A 19,142-nucleotide genomic window follows, 5' to 3' on the forward strand; every position below is an offset into this window, starting at 1 on the left:
GTGTAGCGGGAGGTGGTTTTGTTTGGATTCTTTCGTGTTTTGCAGAAATTGTAATGTGTGCCAGACATTTTTAGAAGCTTCCGTTCACTCCTGCTCTGCTCCTCTGTGTGTCTGCAGGCCGACCTGTTTCCTGGTGCGCTCGTGTACTTCGGCTCTGATGTCAAGACAGGTTTTTGTCTGATTTCCTTCTTCATATGCTGACTTGGATTAGATACTGGTGTATTATCGAGGAATGTAATGTAACAAAACAATAGCTTACATTGTCTGTGTGTGCGTGTGCGTTTCCTCCACAGATTTTTACATGAAGCGAGAACTGCTCGAATCCCCCGTCTCAGCCGTACAAGCAAACGAGTCCATTGCAAGGTATGTGCACGTGTCCGTGTGTGTTTTAAATGTGCAGTTGGTTATGTGTGTGTGTGTGTGTGTGTGTGTGTGTGTGTGTGTGTGTGTGTGTGTGTGTGTATATATGCATTTGTATCCCGCAGCAACCAACCTATTTTCCTGTCACAAAGCTGTCATCATTGGAATCCCTTTGAGGTTGTGCCTAAACAGCAGGTGCCCCCATGCGCCCTCATTTCCTACACACGCATACAGATTCTCTCTCGCTCTCTCACACACACACACACACGCACACCATTTTCCAGTCTGTCTAAAGATAGAGCCAGCTTCCCAAAAGTCACCCCCACCTGTTGTCCTTCAGCTTCATTAACAAGGCCTCTGTTTCAGATCACTATCTCGTTTAGCTTCAAGCTCAGGGTTAGTCAAACTTAAATTTTTCCAGCATGTGTGATTCCTCAGAACTTTAGAAGTAAAAGACAGAGCTAGATTTTCATAGGTTTTAAAGATGAAAAGCCACATTTTTGCTTTTGTTGACGAATATTTTCTTTCTGACCAACCTTGAACGTCACTGTGATGGAATACATCATAGTTTCAAAAGCAAAACTCCAGGATTTATGCTAGTGCACTGGGTTTATTGGTGTAGGTGTTATCCAAGGGTTTTGGTATGCATCCTACTCAGACATGGTGGGGTGCAGTCCTCCAGAAAACCAGCAGTGATGGTTTGTAGCCCAGTAAAACATATCAGAGTTCACGAGGTAGAGGGAGAAACGCAAACACTGAAGTGTGAGAACGGACCGTGGATGCACATCTCACTTCATCTCATTATATGTTGTAACTAATGTCTTCTCCATGGTTGATTGGAGGACCAACAGCAGTACAGGCAACAGACTAGTTGTTTCACATGTTTTGGACGCTGCCCCCTGGTGACAGCAAACACCTACAACTTGTAGATGATGGTCTATGAAGTTATGGATAGGCCCAACACACAGCTAGGCCAGTTTCCAAAGAGATGTAATCATTGGTGATCATCTGAAGGTTTGATCTGTTTTTTGTGCTTTAGAACAGTTTTGTTTGGGTTTCAGCTTTCAAACATGCATATGATAGAGGTGGTTACATCATATGAAAGGTATGCTGTCACTTTTTAATTTTGAAAGTGCTTGTTTAAGCGTTTTTTCAAATTCTACTATTTAAGAATTAAGTTCTTAAATATCGGCCACTTCAGTAAATGTTATTCTGTTTAAACAGTGACATAAACAGTCAGCAAGCCAGAGGTAATCCAGTATTGATATTCAGCTGATATATTGGTCTGTTCATACTTTGGTTATACATGATATACTCTCTGATCCAGCTGTGACAGGTTCAGGTGACAGAAGAAATTACAAAATGCATTTTCTGTAGACAGTAACTGGAAAAATCACCATATGGGATAAAGGGTTGGTCAAAACAAATCATCTGTAAGATTCCCCTTTTCCTACATTCACTCTGTTTCAAGTTTTCAAATTTAGTCGTATCTTTACATGATTGTAGTTTTTATCTATGAAATTAAGAAACAACATTGGTGTTCACATGTTCTTTATGATAGTTTAGACTTATTCGCTTCTGTCAGTGCGCCCCAGGGCAGCTGTGGCTACAATGTAGCTTGCCATCGCCAGTGTGTGAATGTGAGTGTGAATGGGTGAATGACTGAATGTAGTGTGAAGCACTTTGGGATCCTTAGGGACTAGAAAAGCGCTATACAAATGCAGGCCATTTACCATTTATTACACTGATCAAACAGCTTTGATGTCCTGACAGTTTTTTAAAATCAATTTTCATTGATATGAACTAAAGTGCCCGGATCACCGAGGCCCTCAGGATCAGTGGATGATGTCTCCATAGTTTGGCGAACATTCAGTTTACGACTATTTTCCTTTGGCATAAGATGGCATGTTGCCTTTACTCACTTTACAACTAATTATGACTCAGACAAATGTGACAACTTTGTTCAGTGCAGCATCCTCTCATACTCACGTCATTGATTTTGTTCTCTTTTTTTCTTTCCCTTCCTACTTCAGCTGCATGCTCCAGTCCTCAGCTCCCTCCTCGAGCTCTGGTGGCTTCAGGGAGCCGCTGCCTCCCCCAGAGCCTACAGTGGAAGCCAGCGGATCCACACAAAACGAGGAAGACCCATTAACACAAACCCAGGCCGCCAAACCTGCCAGATCTGACCCGGGCAAGGTGCCTAAATGGCTCAAACTTCCAGGTCAGGACAGAAAATAGAGCACACATACAAAGAGAAAGGATCCGTGTTTAAGTAACACTGTTTTCTTTTAAATAACGAAAAGACAATTACAGGTTACAAGGTACAATAACTGTTTCACGCATCTTCAACAGCACATAGAATCAACCCTTGATATCATGAAAGTGAGGTGCAGCCAAAAAGTTTTGAGAAAAAAAAAAAAAAACATGGTTGATTTATTATTTCACCCCTTTAAGATCCTCTCCTCGTTCATCTATGGCCCGCTGTGCTGGACTGCTGTCATTTCACACGGACTTCAAATACATAAACATTCACATTAAAAATTTATGAGGAAAAGATTGAAAATTGATCTGAAATTAGTGAAAGAAACTCCGACATTCACAATCACGCCTCTCTCAAATCCCAGTAAGCATCAAACAAATACCAGTTTGAGTCCACTGCCTTCTTTTAGTCCTCGCTGTCGGTTTGAATGATTAAACTTCCAGTCCTGCACAAAGAAAACCTGTAGACACAGCAGAACTGCACCAAACACGTTAGCTGCAAAAGCTCCTCTAACACATTTAACTCAGAAAGAAGCATTGCCCCCCACCGCCCCCTTTTTTATTTAATGTTGAGAAAGAACAGAAGGCTTTGAGGCACACGATTCATGTCATGGTAAACACACACACACACAAACCACAAAACCACAGCTAATAGGACATGGCTTTTTGAAAGCTGAATTTGTGATGACTCAGAGGATCAGGATGCATGTAAGGATGATCCAATTAGTTCAGGATGGTCACCCCCTCCAGCCCATGAGACCACTACAGACACTTATCGTGCCCAGGGAGAGAGCCTGCTGCCGGGCCACATCACACAGCACGAGCCCCTGTGGTCTGTCCAGTCCCAGCGCCTCTCTGTTGTTCTACTGTGGTTGTCTCTGGTGGTCACCGTATTGATGTTTTTGTTTGGTACATGGCTCTCTTCTTGTCTGTCTTCATCTTGTTTGTGTTTCTGCTCATTTTATTTCTGGCTGATCTCCGTGTGTGTCCTTCCGCATCTCTGAAGAAAGTCGTGGCTGTTTTGTCTTTCATGAGGAAAGTTAAAAGAAAAAGTGGGGAGGCTGAATCAGGAATTATAGATTCCATGTGTGGACCACTACAGAGGGCACACACACACACACACACAGAGCATATGAGGCTGGTTGGCATGTCTTCGTTAGTGTGTTCAGTAATGGGCAGAGTGTTTTGATGCTTTCCCGAGGATTCGGTATTAGAGCCAGCACACTTGTAGTGTTCAGCCTTCTGGCGTCTTTCTGGCCCTCGATTAAAGCCCAGCATCTTTTAAACTTCTTTTAAACTAAACTTCTTCTCCTTCCTGTTTCATGATGATCTGCCTTGTGTCGTGCTGACTGGATTTATTGCAGGTTTCATGCTGTGAAGGGTGTTTTGAAAAACAGCGCTGGGGTGGATGATACCAGGTTTGTTTTTAACTGGTTTTCATTGCATCCAGGCTCGGTGTTTGTGTATTGATCTGGACAACAAAGCGTGTTTAACATATTCAGGATATGTTTTCCTTATCTGCCTTAATTCACTCAATTCATTCAGCACATGAAGGCAGTTATGAACTTTCTGCGTGTGCATTTTAAAGGACAAGTTACAGTGTACTCCTAAATATCTGTATTATTGATGCTTGTTGGGTAAAGAAAAAGCTTTTGATGGTCTCTGTGTAACTTCAGATTCAAAATGAGACCGTGGTGAGGTATGCTGTAGGAGTGACAGATGAGTTCAAGGTGGGTGTGGGATCACACCCATCACATCGGGAATCTGTTCAGAGCCCCTTCTGTGTTTGCAGTGATAATGGACAGGCTGACCGATGAGATCAGGCGGGAGTCTCTGTTGAATATTGTTTTTGCGGATGACGTCTTGATCTGTAGTCAGAGGAGGCAGCAGGTGGAAAGAGGACCTATAAAGGTGGAGGTATGCACTGGAGAAAAGAGGAATGAAAGTTAGTCCAGGCAAGGCAGAACACGTGTGAAAATGAGAAGGCGGCAGGTGTAACAGTGAAGAGGTAGTGAACCTAACGAGTTCAAACACCTGGGTTCAGCCATTCAAAGCAACGGCCAATGCACAAAAGAAGTGAAGGGGAGAGTGCAGGCAGGATGGAGTGAATGGCAACGTTTAAAAATGACAGTGAGAGCAGCAGTGATGTAAGGATGTGAGACAGTACCACTGATAAAAAGACAGGAGGCAGAGCTGAAAATGCTGAGCTTTGCATTGGGATTGATCAGAACAGACAGGATTAGAAATGAGTAGACATTTCTCAGCCCAGGGACAGCTCCAACTGAGGGTGAGGACGAGGTCAAGGATGGCCTCCGGCCCTGTGCTGCATTTTTTCACCCTCTCTCCCCATTTTTCTGTCTCTCTTTACTATTTCACTATCCTATAAAGGCAAAAATGCCCCCCGAAAAATCTTAAAGATGTAGACACACAGTCTCAAGAAATATATATGAGCTGTAAACTAAACCAGCTGTTACTGCTGGCTCAAAAGATTTGCATGCATAGAAACACCACTTACTAACAAAAGATAAAATAACATAGTAAAAGAAAGGGACAAGGAGGAGCGGTAACTAAATGGGAGCTAAGAGAAATACTGTGTATATTTTTTGTTGGCAGTGCGTTTAATTCCTGCTTTACGTTTCTTCTACAGGTAAGAAGTAAAGCTTCTGCTGTGCTGAGGGAAGGACGAACCATGACAGACTGATGCAACTTAAATGTTCGCTATGCTTCACTAGAGGCTCGGCTTTGTGACCTGCAGTGGATTTAATCCATCAGAGCTGAAGCCGGGGTTTTAAAATGGTTAAAATAAAGATTGAATGCGTTAATTGTCAAAAAGATCGGTGTGTTTGATTCCTGCTGAGAGAAAAGTGTAGTGCAAAGTGAATAAAGATTGATGAACAAATGTATCTGTTGTATTGAATTTGAATTATGCTAGTACTTAATCACATGATGCCACATCTAGGTAAGTTTGATCAGGATCTGCAGTTAACATTTTCATCATCACCAGGGTAAAGGCTGAATATTATAATAATACTTCTCTTGTTATTTATTCGTTGCTGTCTACTATTCATATTTTATTCCAGTAAAGTTGGTGTGGAGCACCCACAATTTTCTTGTACATGTACAATGACAAGGGTTGTTCTATTCTATTCTACAGTTTGGAAATGCCACAAAGTATTGGATTTTGGCATTCAGAGAAGCAGAATAAGGAGACGACATAGGTTTGTGTTGTCTGTGCACCATCTATTAAAGTTGCTACCCCCACACACAACATGAAAAGCAGCTTTGATGATTCTCCATCTGCTTGTATTACACTGCAGTCCTCCTCACAGCAGGTTTAGCAGATAACAGGTGCTGTTTTAAAGGTGAAACGTCCCTGGAGGCTTAAAGACCTTTAGCAGGAAAAGCACAGGTGAGACAAATTTCATTAACGACAGCCCATTTTATGTAAGCGTCCCAGTGAGCTGCACACTCCACAACCTGGATCGCTTTAGTGGTTTAGCAGTCATTCTTAACTGTGTTTCTCCTGCTGAGGTAAACTGTTGAATGTGTCTAGGGAGGGAAAATTTGGGGCAGTTTTTGCAGTCAGAAAATCACTGGACTATTGAAACTTTCTCAGCACATGCCGTCAAGGGAAAGGAAGGACAACTATTTCACCTTGCAGAAGTTTAAACTGGTTTTCAAGTATAATAAATGTTTTCTTCTTTTTGGATGTTTGCAACATTTCTTAAAAGTTTACAAACTCCTATCCATCCATCTTCTCCCACTTTTTAGAGGGTTAAAGAGGAGCTGGAGCCTGCAGCTCTCATAGGGTAAGAGGCACAGTAGACCCTGGAAAAGGTAAGGAAACTTGCAGTAACTTTCTGTGCTCTGGTTGTAAATCCAGCATGAAGGGCAGAGGACAGTGAGGGATGAGACCTCTTGGTCTTCTGCTTTCTGACTGGTTTACCCCCACTGCCATTTCTTCTGCCCCAAGCAACCTATCACCTTTTGCAACGTATTTACCTTCAAAAATATCTTTCTTCAGTCCTCCTTCTCTCTTCCTCCTCGTCGTCTGCACTGCTGCAGGAAGCAGCGTATGACCACCCAACACAAAGCAGCGGCGGTCATCAAAGTGATGAGCAGGACAGCGCCTGTGTCCAAGCTGTGGTACTGGAACCAGTTCAGATTATGTGAAGCCAACCGCAAATGCCTAGCTCCACCATGTCGCATAACAAACTCCAACCAGAAGACGGCAGTATTCAGTGGCGTCACCGGCTGGTCGCGGTGCACCACCGACAGACGCTGCATGCTGGTCTTGTAGCTGTGCATCATGGGAAACATACAGGAAGTCACATGGCTGTTTCATTGTTAAACAAAAGTGCACTTTTAATGTGACGGAGCAGAGTCAAATGCAGGAAATCAAAATTTAGTAACAGGTCCAAGTGCATGGAGATCGGTCTTTGCACAGAAATGTACATACAATAACTTTTTCACAGTATAATCACCCTTACCTTGGCTGGTTGACGATGGCATGCAGTGCTTCTGCCAGCTCCTCAGCTGTCACTTTGTTGAAGTCGAGGACGATGGCAGTGCCGAGGTGGCTCATACGGTTAAGATTATAAGACTGATCGCCAAACACCGGCAAGCCGACCAGAGGCACGCCGTGAAACACAGCTTCGTACAGACCGTTAGTGCCGCCATGAGTCACGAATGCTCGTGTCTTCGGGTGACCTGAGGGGGGAAATAAACAGAACTTTTACTGTGAAAGAACCTAACAAATATTTTTGAAAATGTTGGAAAAAAATAGGCTTTGTTATGCTTTTCTTTTGAAATCACACTGAGCTAAATCAAGGTGAAAAGGTTCGCTTTGACTGAAGAAGTGCTTTGAAACTGAAATTCTAAGCTTTGCTATTTAATTTATTTTATTTTTTTAAATGTGTTTCAGAAAACAAATTAATTATTTTGTTGTGGGCATGTATCAAGAGGAAGAGGCAGGGCACAGACTGATGATTGACAATTTATAAATGAGCAGTTTGGTTGAAGATGGCCACCACTCCCCAGGCTGATGGCAGCCAACAGGTAAACACCATTTCTGATTATTCTATGATGGAATATATTAACAGGTGAATATTTGTAACATGTTAATATACATATGTTTAAAAATGTATTATGGCGTCTTTAACTTGCAACAAATATGACACAGGAGCTGTCTATCATTAGTCTACGCCCTGTTCCTCCCCCTTGATACACACCCACAACACAAAAGCAAGGTCAAAAGTCTGAAACTTAAAAAAAAAAAATTGATTCTAATTATTTTAATTCATTTCTCTTTCTAAAGACATTTTTATTCATTTTAAACAGCACAATAATTTCAGTTTCTAATCACCTTTTCAATTAAAAAAAAACAACAAACAAAAAAAAAACCCTTTCATACAATCCTATAATAACATAAATGAGTCACACCGAGCAGATCGTTCTGAGGGATCCAATCAGAAATCTTTATGTTTGGTGCAAGTGCAGGTGGAGCTTCACCACGGTGACGCCAAATCACCTGAAAGGAATGATATACTCATTGGTTCAAAGAACCAACAAACATCCAGGTAAAGTTCTTACACTCAAAGCACTTTACTCAGCTTTCCTCATTCATCCATTCGTACTAGCACTTTTTCAATGCTTAAGTGCTTTAAATACATTCATTCTGCAATGGATGCAGTGATATGATAACCCATTCTCTGTTTGCCTGTGAGTGCCCTGACCTTCTGAGGGATTCGTCCTAAGGCGGTGGCGATGACGTTGGTGCGCTCCATCGTCAGATTGGGTACCATGGAGCCAAAAGAAACAACGACTACACCAGCATCACCTGAACTCTGCACAAAAGCCTCCAGGTCCTGTAAGGTGTGACATCATCATTACATCATCATTTAACTGTGTCATTTCAGAATACAAGTACTGTCAATGATCAGAGCTCACACCTCTGGCAGCTGATTGGCTGGTCTGCAGTTCAGACCACCCACGTGTTTGAAGTTGGGTGGGGTTGGCCGTGGCGTATCGATGTCCCAGAACGTCCTGATGAGCCACACGTCAGCCTTCCCTAGAGTCTCACACACACTGGTGGGAGTTCCTGTCCATACAGCAAATAAGGAGTATGACTTCAAAATAAAAGCTTGGATTAGTTTACTTTTATTCCTTATGCCTCATGAATTCAGACAGACGATGACATCACTATGATTTCACCTCTGACCTTTAATCTCACTGTAGTATTTATCCATCGTCAGCTTCCAGCCCAGTTCGGTTAGCACTGATGACGCCACATATGTCACCAAGTTGATTAGTCTCTCCGTGAACGTCATGTGGTCGTTGTACAGCACAGGAGCTACCGGGACATAAGACGGCAGAAACACAGCGTGGCCACAGTGACGCTCAAAAACACTGCCTAAGCTCAAGCGTAGCGAGATGACGAGCGGCACACCGAGCACATCAGCCACCAGGTCGCCACACATTACCAAGGAGTCAAGTAGAACGACATCGAAAGCGGCATCCCGCAGAGTTGCCATCAACTGATTGTTCTTTAGAATCCCGTCACACTGCTGCCTCCCGAAGTCCAAGCTCCGCCCCATGAAGTCGATCAGCTTCATGGCCACTTGCAGCATTGAGGGGTCGTGCATGGAGAAGTGGATGAATTCCTCAATGGGGCTCAAATATTCCTCCTTGCTGTATGGCACCTGCAGGGAAAAAAACAATACAAAACAAACACCTGATCAAGTTATTGATTCTTGTTAAATATCAACACTTCACAGAGTTCTTTTGATTCCTCATAGGGATCTGATGGAAGACAACACACTGCTCAGCAGTATCAGTTATTGCCTAGTAAGGGTGTGTTGTGAGTTCAAAGACAAGCACAAACAAATATTGAAAACAGAAAAAAAAATTAAGACTGAGGTCTTATATCAGGAGGCTTCCCTGGTAGTGAACATTCACTGAAATAATGTTAAATCAATATCAGATTATCAACATTATTTTCATTTATTCAATGCTGAAATCTGACATTTTTCATCACATTTTTACATTTAACATTGAAACAACAAGGAAATCAGGATTAAAACAGGACTTTGCAGGCATTTCAATCAGTATCAAACCACTACAAATTATTTAAACTTGTGGAAAAAAAATATTATGCATCATGTAGTAAAAAAAAAAAAAAAAAAAAAAAAGATTATCTGTAAACCATTCTGTTACAATTTAACAATTTTTAAGCATAAGGGTTTATCTAATATAAAAATGACAATGGACATCTTTGCATCACTTAAGAAAAAAGTTTCTTTTATAAAAACATTATTTTCTTTAACATATTACTTTAAATTCTCTGTTTTTTGTTTAGACCAGGATGGAGGTGGATATCTGGCGTCCTGCACCACCCAACCAATCTGGAGCACTGCCTGGGCAAAGGAAAATTCAGAAACTCAATTTACCCCCACCTGCTGAGTTAGGCCATCTAAAATAAAAAATTAAAAGCACAAGAAAGAGAGGCTCGTCTGAACTCAGATGATAGCCTCTAGCCAAAACTCTTTAGCAGGGAGAAAGTTGACACACTACTAGGCATATTATCATGAAAGGCAGACAGCCTTTAGGGAAGAAAAGAGAGACTGGCCCACGTGCTGTAGTGTTGGAGTGCCACAGTTTAACAGAAGGTGCGAGGAACAAATTGCGGCATTACTTTGTTAACCTGTTGACTATATTCCAGAGTGATAAGAATTAACCAAAATATTGCAATCAAATGGCTTTCACCTCCTCTTATTGGATCTTCCTATGATGATCTGCTGCTGTATGTACATACAGCAGCAGATCATCATTAAGCAGTTTAACCAAACTGTCCAGCGCATCCTTACTGTGAGGCAAAACCTCAGCATCAACAGGTTCAGTGGAGCAGGACTGACAGAAGCCTTTGAACTCTTGATGTAGGTCCCTTGCTTCTCTTGTCAGCTCTGTCACCATGATTATCAGTTTTTGTAAGGCACGTCTGTAACGTCTGTTGACAAGAATAAGAAAATTGAGAAATACTGGCTTGAGACGTTTAAGTAGTTTCATCTGCTAAAATTGCATACAAGTTTCTCTTGTTCACTTATGAATAACATCCTATGTAAAATGTCAAAATACAACATTTTAGGACTTTAAAAGTTGCCTCACAAAGTTTCTAGAATCTAAAAAGAGTCAAAATAAAAGAATAATTGAGAAAACTGAAGTGGGTGATTAATCTTAATTTGTGTTTTAGTGGTAAAAATTATAATGAAATTGTGATGAAACTCATTTTCAAATACCTTTGGGATAGATACAGTGAGATGCAAAAGTTTGGGCAACCTTGTTAATAGTCATTATTTTTTACTTTTTTTTTTTTATTGTAACAACCAACGATTTATACAGGAAAATAATGACCATTAACAAGGTTGCCCAAACTTTTGCAACCCACTGTACCTTTGAAGACCATGAGTCACCCAAAACAGCTGTTATATTAACATATCATAAAACCTATGCTGATAATACCCACCATGGCTTATGAGAATTCTGACTGGTTCATACATTTGCCATGATTCGTTGGGATCATTGTCCTCTTCATTGCAGCGTGGACCTTGGATGTTTCTCGAGGAGGATATGGGGGTCATGAAAGCTCCTCTGTCATTATCCAGGAGCTAGGAACAATTTCTTTGTCACTAATACTGACGTGCATAATGCACCACTTCATGTTTTTTTTTTTTTTAGTTATCTTGTCTATGATAACTAGGGGGGAAAAGAATAAATAATGATTTCATTAACTGGCTTTAGAGCTTGATTTTTTTTTTAAAAAGATCAATGTTGTGCTGTCAGGGCATAAAGGATATTTCCTAGTAAAGTTTTGGAGCTTTGTTACACCAAGCCTGCAGTTCAACCGCCACACTCGGTAGCATCCAATTCTGGGGGTACTGGAAGTAAGACTTGTTATAACAAAACCTTCAGAAAAGTATTAGCATGTTTCAGCAGTGCCATCTACAAATTGTACTCCTTAAGACAGGGTGCACTACCTTTCTGAATTGTTCTGAATGGCCTATCTGAGCCACAAGTGCATCATAATGCAGGTGCAATAATCTGTGTCCTTTTTTCAGTTGTGACACCTTTACATGAAGTTTTTCTGAAAACCTTTTCACAGTTTGTTCTAAAAACAAGTGAAGCTTGTGCAAGAAATTTAATTTTCATAAGGAAATCCTGAGAGTTATCTAAAGGCCTAAAGAGTCCACCAGCTGTATCCAAACCAAAATGATGGTATTCCCCACCATCCATGTTTTATCCCTACCATCCATCTTTGGGTAATTCTGGGTGAAACACATGCAAAATGCCCAGGACTGCAGTCAGTGCCACTAAAGAGACTGAAAATGTTGAAGCACAGTATTTTAATCTTGTTATTAGGAACTCAGTAGTTGGAGCTTCAGCACCACCATCAGTATCAGTATAATGTGAATCAACAGCTGATGTACAGCAGTCGTGGGCTCTGTCCAGTGATACAGAAGTCTCACTGACTTCTGAACTCAGCTAATAGTTCCTGCCATTTCTTTTAACTGGTGGCTTGTCTGCAACTGAGTGACAAATGTCTGAAACACCCGACTCCACACCAGCATTGACCTAAAGTTGCACCTCGTTGACCAATGTAATTCCATTATGAGTGCTTTTAAAAACCAGTTAAAAACTTTTCTATTCAAACAAGCCTTTTGTTGATCTACGTATTTTATATTCTTTACATTATTTACATTTAACCTCTTACATTGTGTATAATGTCTACTGATTGTACTGTTTATTTTAATCTTTGTGTACAGTGCTTTGTGACTGCCTGTCTGTGAAAAGCACTTAATAAATAAACTTTACTTACTTACTTACTAGTAGTGTTGTGCAAGTTCAGACTTTTATAACAAAGGATATTTTAAGGACTTGTTTATCTTACTGTGCTTAACTGGAATCTGAAATAAGACAATGAAAAGATGTTAATAAAAAGAGGGAGAACATAAAATTCAAATACATACTAATTACTTACACATTATCCCCCAGACGTTTCTGGCAAATTCCAATAAAATTTCACCTTCACAATTCCACCCCTATAATACAGTTAAAATACTCTAATTATCTGAGTGTTAGGTTTGTTTTAATGAAAGAGCCCTGAGAATTAATCTAAAGAACTGCTGCTTTATTTCAATCGTTCCACTACTAGTATCGGTGTCTAACAGCTGACCTGTCAGATGTGTAGAAGAATACACAAGTTTAAAGTTACCCATTGTGCAAGTATTAGTAGCTTTTGCCTCTGAGCAGTGCTGTGTGTAACCTTTTCATTATTAAAGTCAAAGAAAACATTATGATAGACACCTGTGTGCAGCATCAATACGTTTAAACTGTTTATTTAAAATCCTAAGAAACTAGCAGGGTTGGCTCTACATTTCAAGGCTGTTGATAACAACTATCGATAACACCGTGTAAATTACGGTACAAAGTGCGTAATTGTAAAATAATAAAAACGTAGTTAGAAAATAACATTTTGAAGCAACTTTATAGCCAGCCATTCTTTTTTACTTATCCTCATCAGGGTCACGGGTGTGGGGCTGGAGCCATAGGGCGAGGGGTGGGGGGTACACCCTGGCTAACAACTTTATAGCATCATTGCTAATATAGCTAGCTAGCTTTATGGAAGGAAAATTCTGAAAATTATGACATGAAAATGTAATATTTTCTCAGATATTGTGTTGTCTAAGAAAAGCATACTTTTCTCCTTCTGTTTAAGCTAACTTGCCCTACTATTTTGTATGGGCTAATTTTAAAAATATTTTTATGCTATGGAACCAATTTAGGTCTAACTTTCTAATAAACTTTTTAAAGGTTTTAAATAAACTATAAACGCACTTTTTTTATAAACACTTTTTTTCCAATTCAACTTTAAAATAATGGATAAAATCCTATATTCTTACCTGATATATTGAGCGTGGTGCAGTCCAGTGAAGTGCAAGGCTGACTACTATGGTCAACTATAAATGTTTTCAGTAGTGGACACATGGAATGTACCACTGTGAGACGGGTGCTGCTGCGGAATAGTTCAGGTAACAGCAGCTTTAATTTCCCGATTGCTGTCACCTGGTCAACTATGAACAGATCAACAATCAACTATAACGGCACAACAATGAATCAGTGTTATTCTAATGTCATTACTACTACATCGCCAGGTAGCTCTGACGTCACGTAAGAACTACTGCTTGTTATCTGGGTTTCCTCGGAAAATCTGAAACCGAGCAAGATCTGAAGCCCTGGATTGTGTCTTTCAGTTCTGAAGAGTTTATTCTGCTTTTCTGATCAATCTGAGTCTCTTTACTTTTCTTTCTGTTCTCCGTCAGACTACAAACACGCTGTATAACCGCCAGTGTTACCTTGAAAACCAGGAAGTTGAACTTGGCGGCGTCGCGGCTGTTGTTGTAGTTGACAGTAGGCGATGCATCGGGCACTAGGATGGTGACCGAGTGGTTTTTCTTCACCAGCTCTTCTATGATGATTCGCATGTTCAACCAATGGCTGAACTCTCCCGGAAAAACCAGAGCATGGCCTCCGTGTACTGGAGCGACAGAATGAAGGAGCAGGAGGGAGAGGGGAAGAAGAAGAAGAGGATACGTGGGAACCTGCATCGTGTGTGAAACACAAAAAGATCCCCAGTGTGTGAGAAAAAACTAATATCAGATTGCAGCTGCAGGTCCGGAGTGTGGTCTGCCTAGAGGTCAGCTAGGGTTAAGAGCTGCACTCTGACTGGACGACAACACACTGTGATCTACAACTGTAAAACAAAAAGAGGGGCATGCCAAGTCGTGTTTACTCTCCCATTCCTTAAAGCAACAGTTAGCTTCCTCTGAGCCCATGTCACCTGAAAACACAAAACACGTTTAGATTCTTAGTTCCACTCACATTTCCTCTGATTTCTCTGATGTTTATCAGCCAGTACTCAGTTCGGATAAAAATATTTACAGTAGCTGACTCTAACCAAAGCCTCAGAATTGCATTTCATATCTGACAGTCTGTGAAAATATAAATAACACCACTCAGAGGAACAGTGTTTGCTGAAAACCCTCTTCTGTGTGACCAACTGTCAGTAATATTTAGAATAGTGAGCAACACAGCACCCAGGAAAAACTCCAGTACTGAAGATTATTTCGAAAATCCTTTATTTTTACAGGTTTCTTACTGAGATCAGGAGCTTTATACCTCTGAGAATGTTCTAGTGGAATAGGAGAGCTTTATGGGAGCTTTATGGGCTTTATGCTTTAATGTGAGACTGTTTCTGTATAAAAATCCAATTTTAAATGTAATATTGTATGTATTCAGCATGAGGGGTATAACTGTGAAAGGTTCAGATATAAACAGATGGGTAGAAATCCTCAGGTAACCCCATCAACAACATTACTCAGTTTTATCAGAGTTTAGAACACATTTATGATAGATTACAGATTTATGACGTTTATTAAAAGCACATTAGTTTTCCATCAACCAAATAAGGGGAAGAACCAGTAGTGTAAAAAACACTGTCGCCAGCATAAAAATGTACATTACCTCAGCGTAATACTGATTATGTCAGTAACAAAAGAGATATAAGGATGGAGCCCTGTGATTGAAAGAGAGCCTTAAAAACATTGGAGACTAAGTTCTACCAAACATGAAACCATTTAATGCAGTGTGTTAATCTGTGTCCAAGCTGAGCCACTGTAACTAGATCAGGTTATATGCAGACGCCGAGCTTCACCATGCTCCATCACATACTTCACCCAGAAAACAGTGGGATTCATTTGCGTCACTGTCTGGTCATGCAAGCCCAGTTCTGTTGGGGGTTTCTTTCTCTTAATAGGGAGCTTTTCTGTCACCAAAGTGCTTGCTCATAGGGGATCATATGATTGTTGGGGTTTTCTCTGTTTCCTTTGTATTATAGGGGGTTTATATTGTAGGGTCTTTACCTTACAATATAAAGTGCCTTGAGGCAACTGTTGTTGTAATTTGGCGGTATATGAAAACTGAATTGAACTGAATAGATCTCCCGGGGGATCAACAGACGGCTTGGTGCTGAGGCTGGAGTGATGCAGATGCTGTACCGGTTTGTCGTGGTGAAAAGAGAGCTGAGTGTAAAAGCAAACCCATCCAACTTCCATCCATCTTCATCCGCTTTATCCGGGGCCGGGTCGCGGGGGCAGCAGCCTAAGCAGAGAAGCCCAGAGCTCCCTCTCCCCAGCCATCTCCTCCAGCTTATTCGGGGGAACACCAAGGCATTCCCAGGCCAGCCGAGAGATATAATCTCTCCAGCGTTTCCTGGGTCTGCCCCGGGGCCTCCTCCCGGTGGGACATGCCCGGAACACCTCACCTGGGCGCCTCCTGGGCAAACCATATCATATATTTGTATCATTATGTACAGCTACTTTAAATACCATATTCATTCAGTCTTTGAATTCAACATTAATTGACCTTTCCTTCAAACTACTGGTGTCTACTATAGCCCACTTCTTCAAGACTAATGTGATACAAAGTGTGATGTACTGATGTCCCTGAGTTGCAGTGTTGTGGTACAGAGAGAGGGCTCAATGGTGAACGAACAGTCCTCTTTTACTGCCAACAGTGGGACAAACTGAGTGAGAGTACACTGCTGGAATGTGGACTGAATATCTGTCAAATATCAGTGCTAACGCTAATGTCAGGACCCCACACTGATCAGTGTATTTATGCTGGATAGCTAGCTACCTAGCATCGTTGCAATTGGCTAAAATGGTCATTCACTCTGGTTTTTGCTGCTGCTCCTCATGAGTGCAAAAGACCAATAGACCATCACGCACCAGCAGGTGGAGACACAGACTTAAGGACTGATCTGTGGCTGCTGCTGTTCATGAGGTGGGCAAATATTTACATTTATGGACTCAGGCTGTTAATTAGAATAAATAGAAAAAACACTGAAGCAACTTCATGATATTGTTTAAGTAAATCTGAATCTCACCTGCACAATAATGTGATGTAGATTTTTAAGCACATTTTTTACATGTTTAATATGTTAAATGTGAACAAGTTAGATTTCACTGTAGGATCCTTTTACTCCCCAGTGACATCATCGTACATGTCCCCAAGCCTCATTTTCCACCCCTCTGATACAAATATTTGTCTTCAAATGTTTCATAAATTCTTATAGGCCCGTCTCTTTGCTACCACAGTTGTCTTCTATACTGGAAAATATATTTTACAATAGAATGTATCACTTTCCCACAAAAAACAATGTACTGTATGAACAGCAGTGTGGATTTAGACCCAAAAGAACCACAACACATGCCTTAGTGGAATTTAAAGATACAGTAACTACTGCTACTGAAAACAAAGAATATGCTATCTGGAGTTTTTTAGATAACAAAAAAAAAGCATTTGATAAAGTCAATCACAACATTTTACTTAACAAACTATGCACATATGGGGTCAGAGGGGTGGCATTATCATGGGTTAACAGTTCCCTTAAAAACCAGAAACTATTTATATAAACAAATAAATGCCATAAAATCAAAATTGAAACCTGTCGTATGTGGGGACATATGTGCAATTTCAAAGTCTTTGAAAATAATATTATTTGCAGATGATGCGAACTTACTGTACTGTGGAAGTAACTTGGAACAACTTCTGAATGAACTAGAAAATGAATAAATAATCTGAAGCAAACAAAATTCATGTTATTTGGGAATTGCGTATATTCTACAAATAGTAAACTGACAATAAATAACTTTGAATGAGACAGAGTATCTGGGGGAAAAAATCCATGGTGTGATGATACATCACAAACTATCCTAGATTCACTTATATTAAAGTTATATTGCACTTATATTGTTCTATTATACTCCCATACATGCTATATTGTGTGTGGAAGTGTAAGGAAACACCTGTAAAACACACACCCATCCAATATACATTCTGCAAAAAGAGTGATAAGAACACCTGTACATATGAAGTTAAGAAAAGTACAAAAATACACACATTTGTTTAGAATGCATGAGTATAGACTTCATCCTCTCAGTGATTGAGCTGTCTCATTGTTTTCTATTGAACTCTTCTCCTTATTTTTATAGATTAAGGCAAGAGTAAATTAAAATATTCATTAAGGTATTTTTCACATAGATATAACTCCATATGAAGCAATGTCAAACATAACTGGTAATTAGTTATATTTACTTCTTCGAAATAAACTATTCTATCTATCTTACAGCGTTTATCATCCATCTGTTTTAGTCTATAACTATAATTTCTTCTACCTAATCCTAAACACTGTACATAAGGTGTGCTTGCCGGCAAACAACCTGTCAATCACATCTCGTTTGCCAATGAGTCTAAAGCATCTCTCAGTTTCTCAGCCAGATCCGCTTCTTGTTCATGAGACCAACTCTCTAAATATCAAGATGAATTAGGTGAAAACAATTAGCTGAAATCTCTTAATGAGACTTCAACAACCAGTGGGTGATGTTACAGCATCTCTATCTATACCTCATCCTGGCAATAACTAGTAGTGCCTAAACTCTTCAGTTATTTGTTATAGTCAAGATTTATTTGGTTAAATACAAACACTGAAAAAACAAAAATGAAAACAGGATTTCATGATGTCTGCAGCTTTAATAATAAGGACAAAAAGTTACTTCTACCAGTGCAGCGCTTGGGTGTTCTTTTCACCATGCATGACAGAGGAGACCTGAGGGGGTACTACAGAGCAAGTTCAGCAAAGCCAGACTTTCTTTGACTCGACAAACCTAAAAACTCAGCCAGAGACAATAATCGGTATCTCAGTAGTGTTTTTTTTTACTTTCTGTATTAACTTAGGCTTTCTGCTTCATCATCAGCACAGTTGCTGCTGCTGCCCATCTTCTTTCTGCAGTGTAGGACACAAGTTAACACTTGGATTTAATAAACCGCTTGCTTCAGCAGAGAATCGTCCCCATAAAACATACTGTAAATACAAGATTAGGTATTTTAAAAAATGCTCTTCCATATTATTTTAAATGAAACTGAACATAATAAGCTGCCAACAAGATTACTATGGTAACATAAGTTACAATTTTAGCTCTGCCATGTAAAAAGAAACCCACCTTCATGACACTGAAAACTCTGACTTTAAGGTCAACATAGTTAATTAATGAATCAATCTCACTCTGAAATGAGCCCAGGTCTGCTGGGTAACTAGATAACATCCGGCTTTTATGTCAGCTGTAATAGCTAGACTGAGAATGTATTACATATTTATTCATATTTATATAGCTATATTTCCAACACCAATATTCAGAATGATTGACTGTCATGTTTTATTAAATCAAGTCCATATAGTAATAAAAAAAAAAGAAGAAATAATGATTTTTTTATATTTTAGGATATATATATATATATATATAGAGAGAGAGAGAGAGAGAGAGATAGATAGATCTATATAGATATATAGATATTTAGAATATTATTTAGAATGTTTTATTTTGTACTATTGCTAAACTTAAACCTGAACC

The 19,142-nt window shown here is 40.0% G+C and overlaps 2 protein-coding genes across 5 annotated transcripts in view; one reads left to right on the plus strand and one right to left on the minus strand.

Annotated features, from left to right (window-relative positions):
* aspscr1 (ASPSCR1 tether for SLC2A4, UBX domain containing) overlaps positions 1-5,522 on the plus strand; it is a 22,658-nt gene extending 17,136 nt beyond the window's left edge. The window contains exons 14-17 of the mRNA XM_085163957.1: positions 118-169; positions 294-363; positions 2,394-2,581; positions 5,267-5,522. Of these exons, the coding sequence (XP_085020083.1) occupies positions 118-169; positions 294-363; positions 2,394-2,581; positions 5,267-5,277 (321 nt within the window). The 3' untranslated portion in view covers positions 5,278-5,522. The remainder of the gene's footprint in view (positions 1-117; positions 170-293; positions 364-2,393; positions 2,582-5,266) is intronic.
* On the minus strand, positions 2,644-14,460 carry LOC146516402 (UDP-glucuronosyltransferase 2A2-like). 4 transcript variants are annotated; one of them, XM_085163964.1, is made up of 8 exons: positions 14,028-14,460; positions 8,840-9,320; positions 8,571-8,719; positions 8,355-8,486; positions 8,062-8,149; positions 7,110-7,329; positions 6,622-6,919; positions 2,644-6,008 (listed from the first exon to the last, which is right to left on the minus strand). In XM_085163964.1, exons 1-7 carry the CDS (start codon positions 14,277-14,279, stop codon positions 6,640-6,642), a joined length of 1,602 nt encoding a protein of 533 aa, XP_085020090.1. In that variant the 5' UTR covers positions 14,280-14,460; the 3' UTR covers positions 2,644-6,008; positions 6,622-6,639. The 4 variants fall into 4 exon arrangements, with proteins under 4 accessions (XP_085020090.1, XP_085020089.1, XP_085020088.1 ...); XM_085163963.1 differs by having other exon boundaries at positions 2,644-4,543; positions 14,028-14,459; XM_085163962.1 differs by having other exon boundaries at positions 2,644-6,919.
* Between the last annotated feature and the right edge of the window lie 4,682 nt (positions 14,461-19,142).

This window comes from Neolamprologus multifasciatus, chromosome 6 (assembly GCF_963576455.1).
Source record: "Neolamprologus multifasciatus chromosome 6, fNeoMul1.2, whole genome shotgun sequence".
NCBI classification, from domain to species: domain Eukaryota; kingdom Metazoa; phylum Chordata; class Actinopteri; order Cichliformes; family Cichlidae; genus Neolamprologus; species Neolamprologus multifasciatus.

Bases quoted from the DNA above. Each gene is read 5' to 3' on its own strand.
- LOC146516402 (XM_085163964.1), bottom strand. From the start codon at position 14,279: ATGCAGGTTCCCACGTATCCTCTTCTTCTTCTTCCCCTCTCCCTCCTG. The intron at 7,330-8,061 runs GTGTGACTCATT...TTCCCCCCTCAG, and splicing joins CCCTCAGAACGATCTGCTCG to GTCACCCGAAGACACGAGCA. The intron at 6,920-7,109 runs GTAAGGGTGATT...CATGATGCACAG, and splicing joins GCCATCGTCAACCAGCCAAG to CTACAAGACCAGCATGCAGC.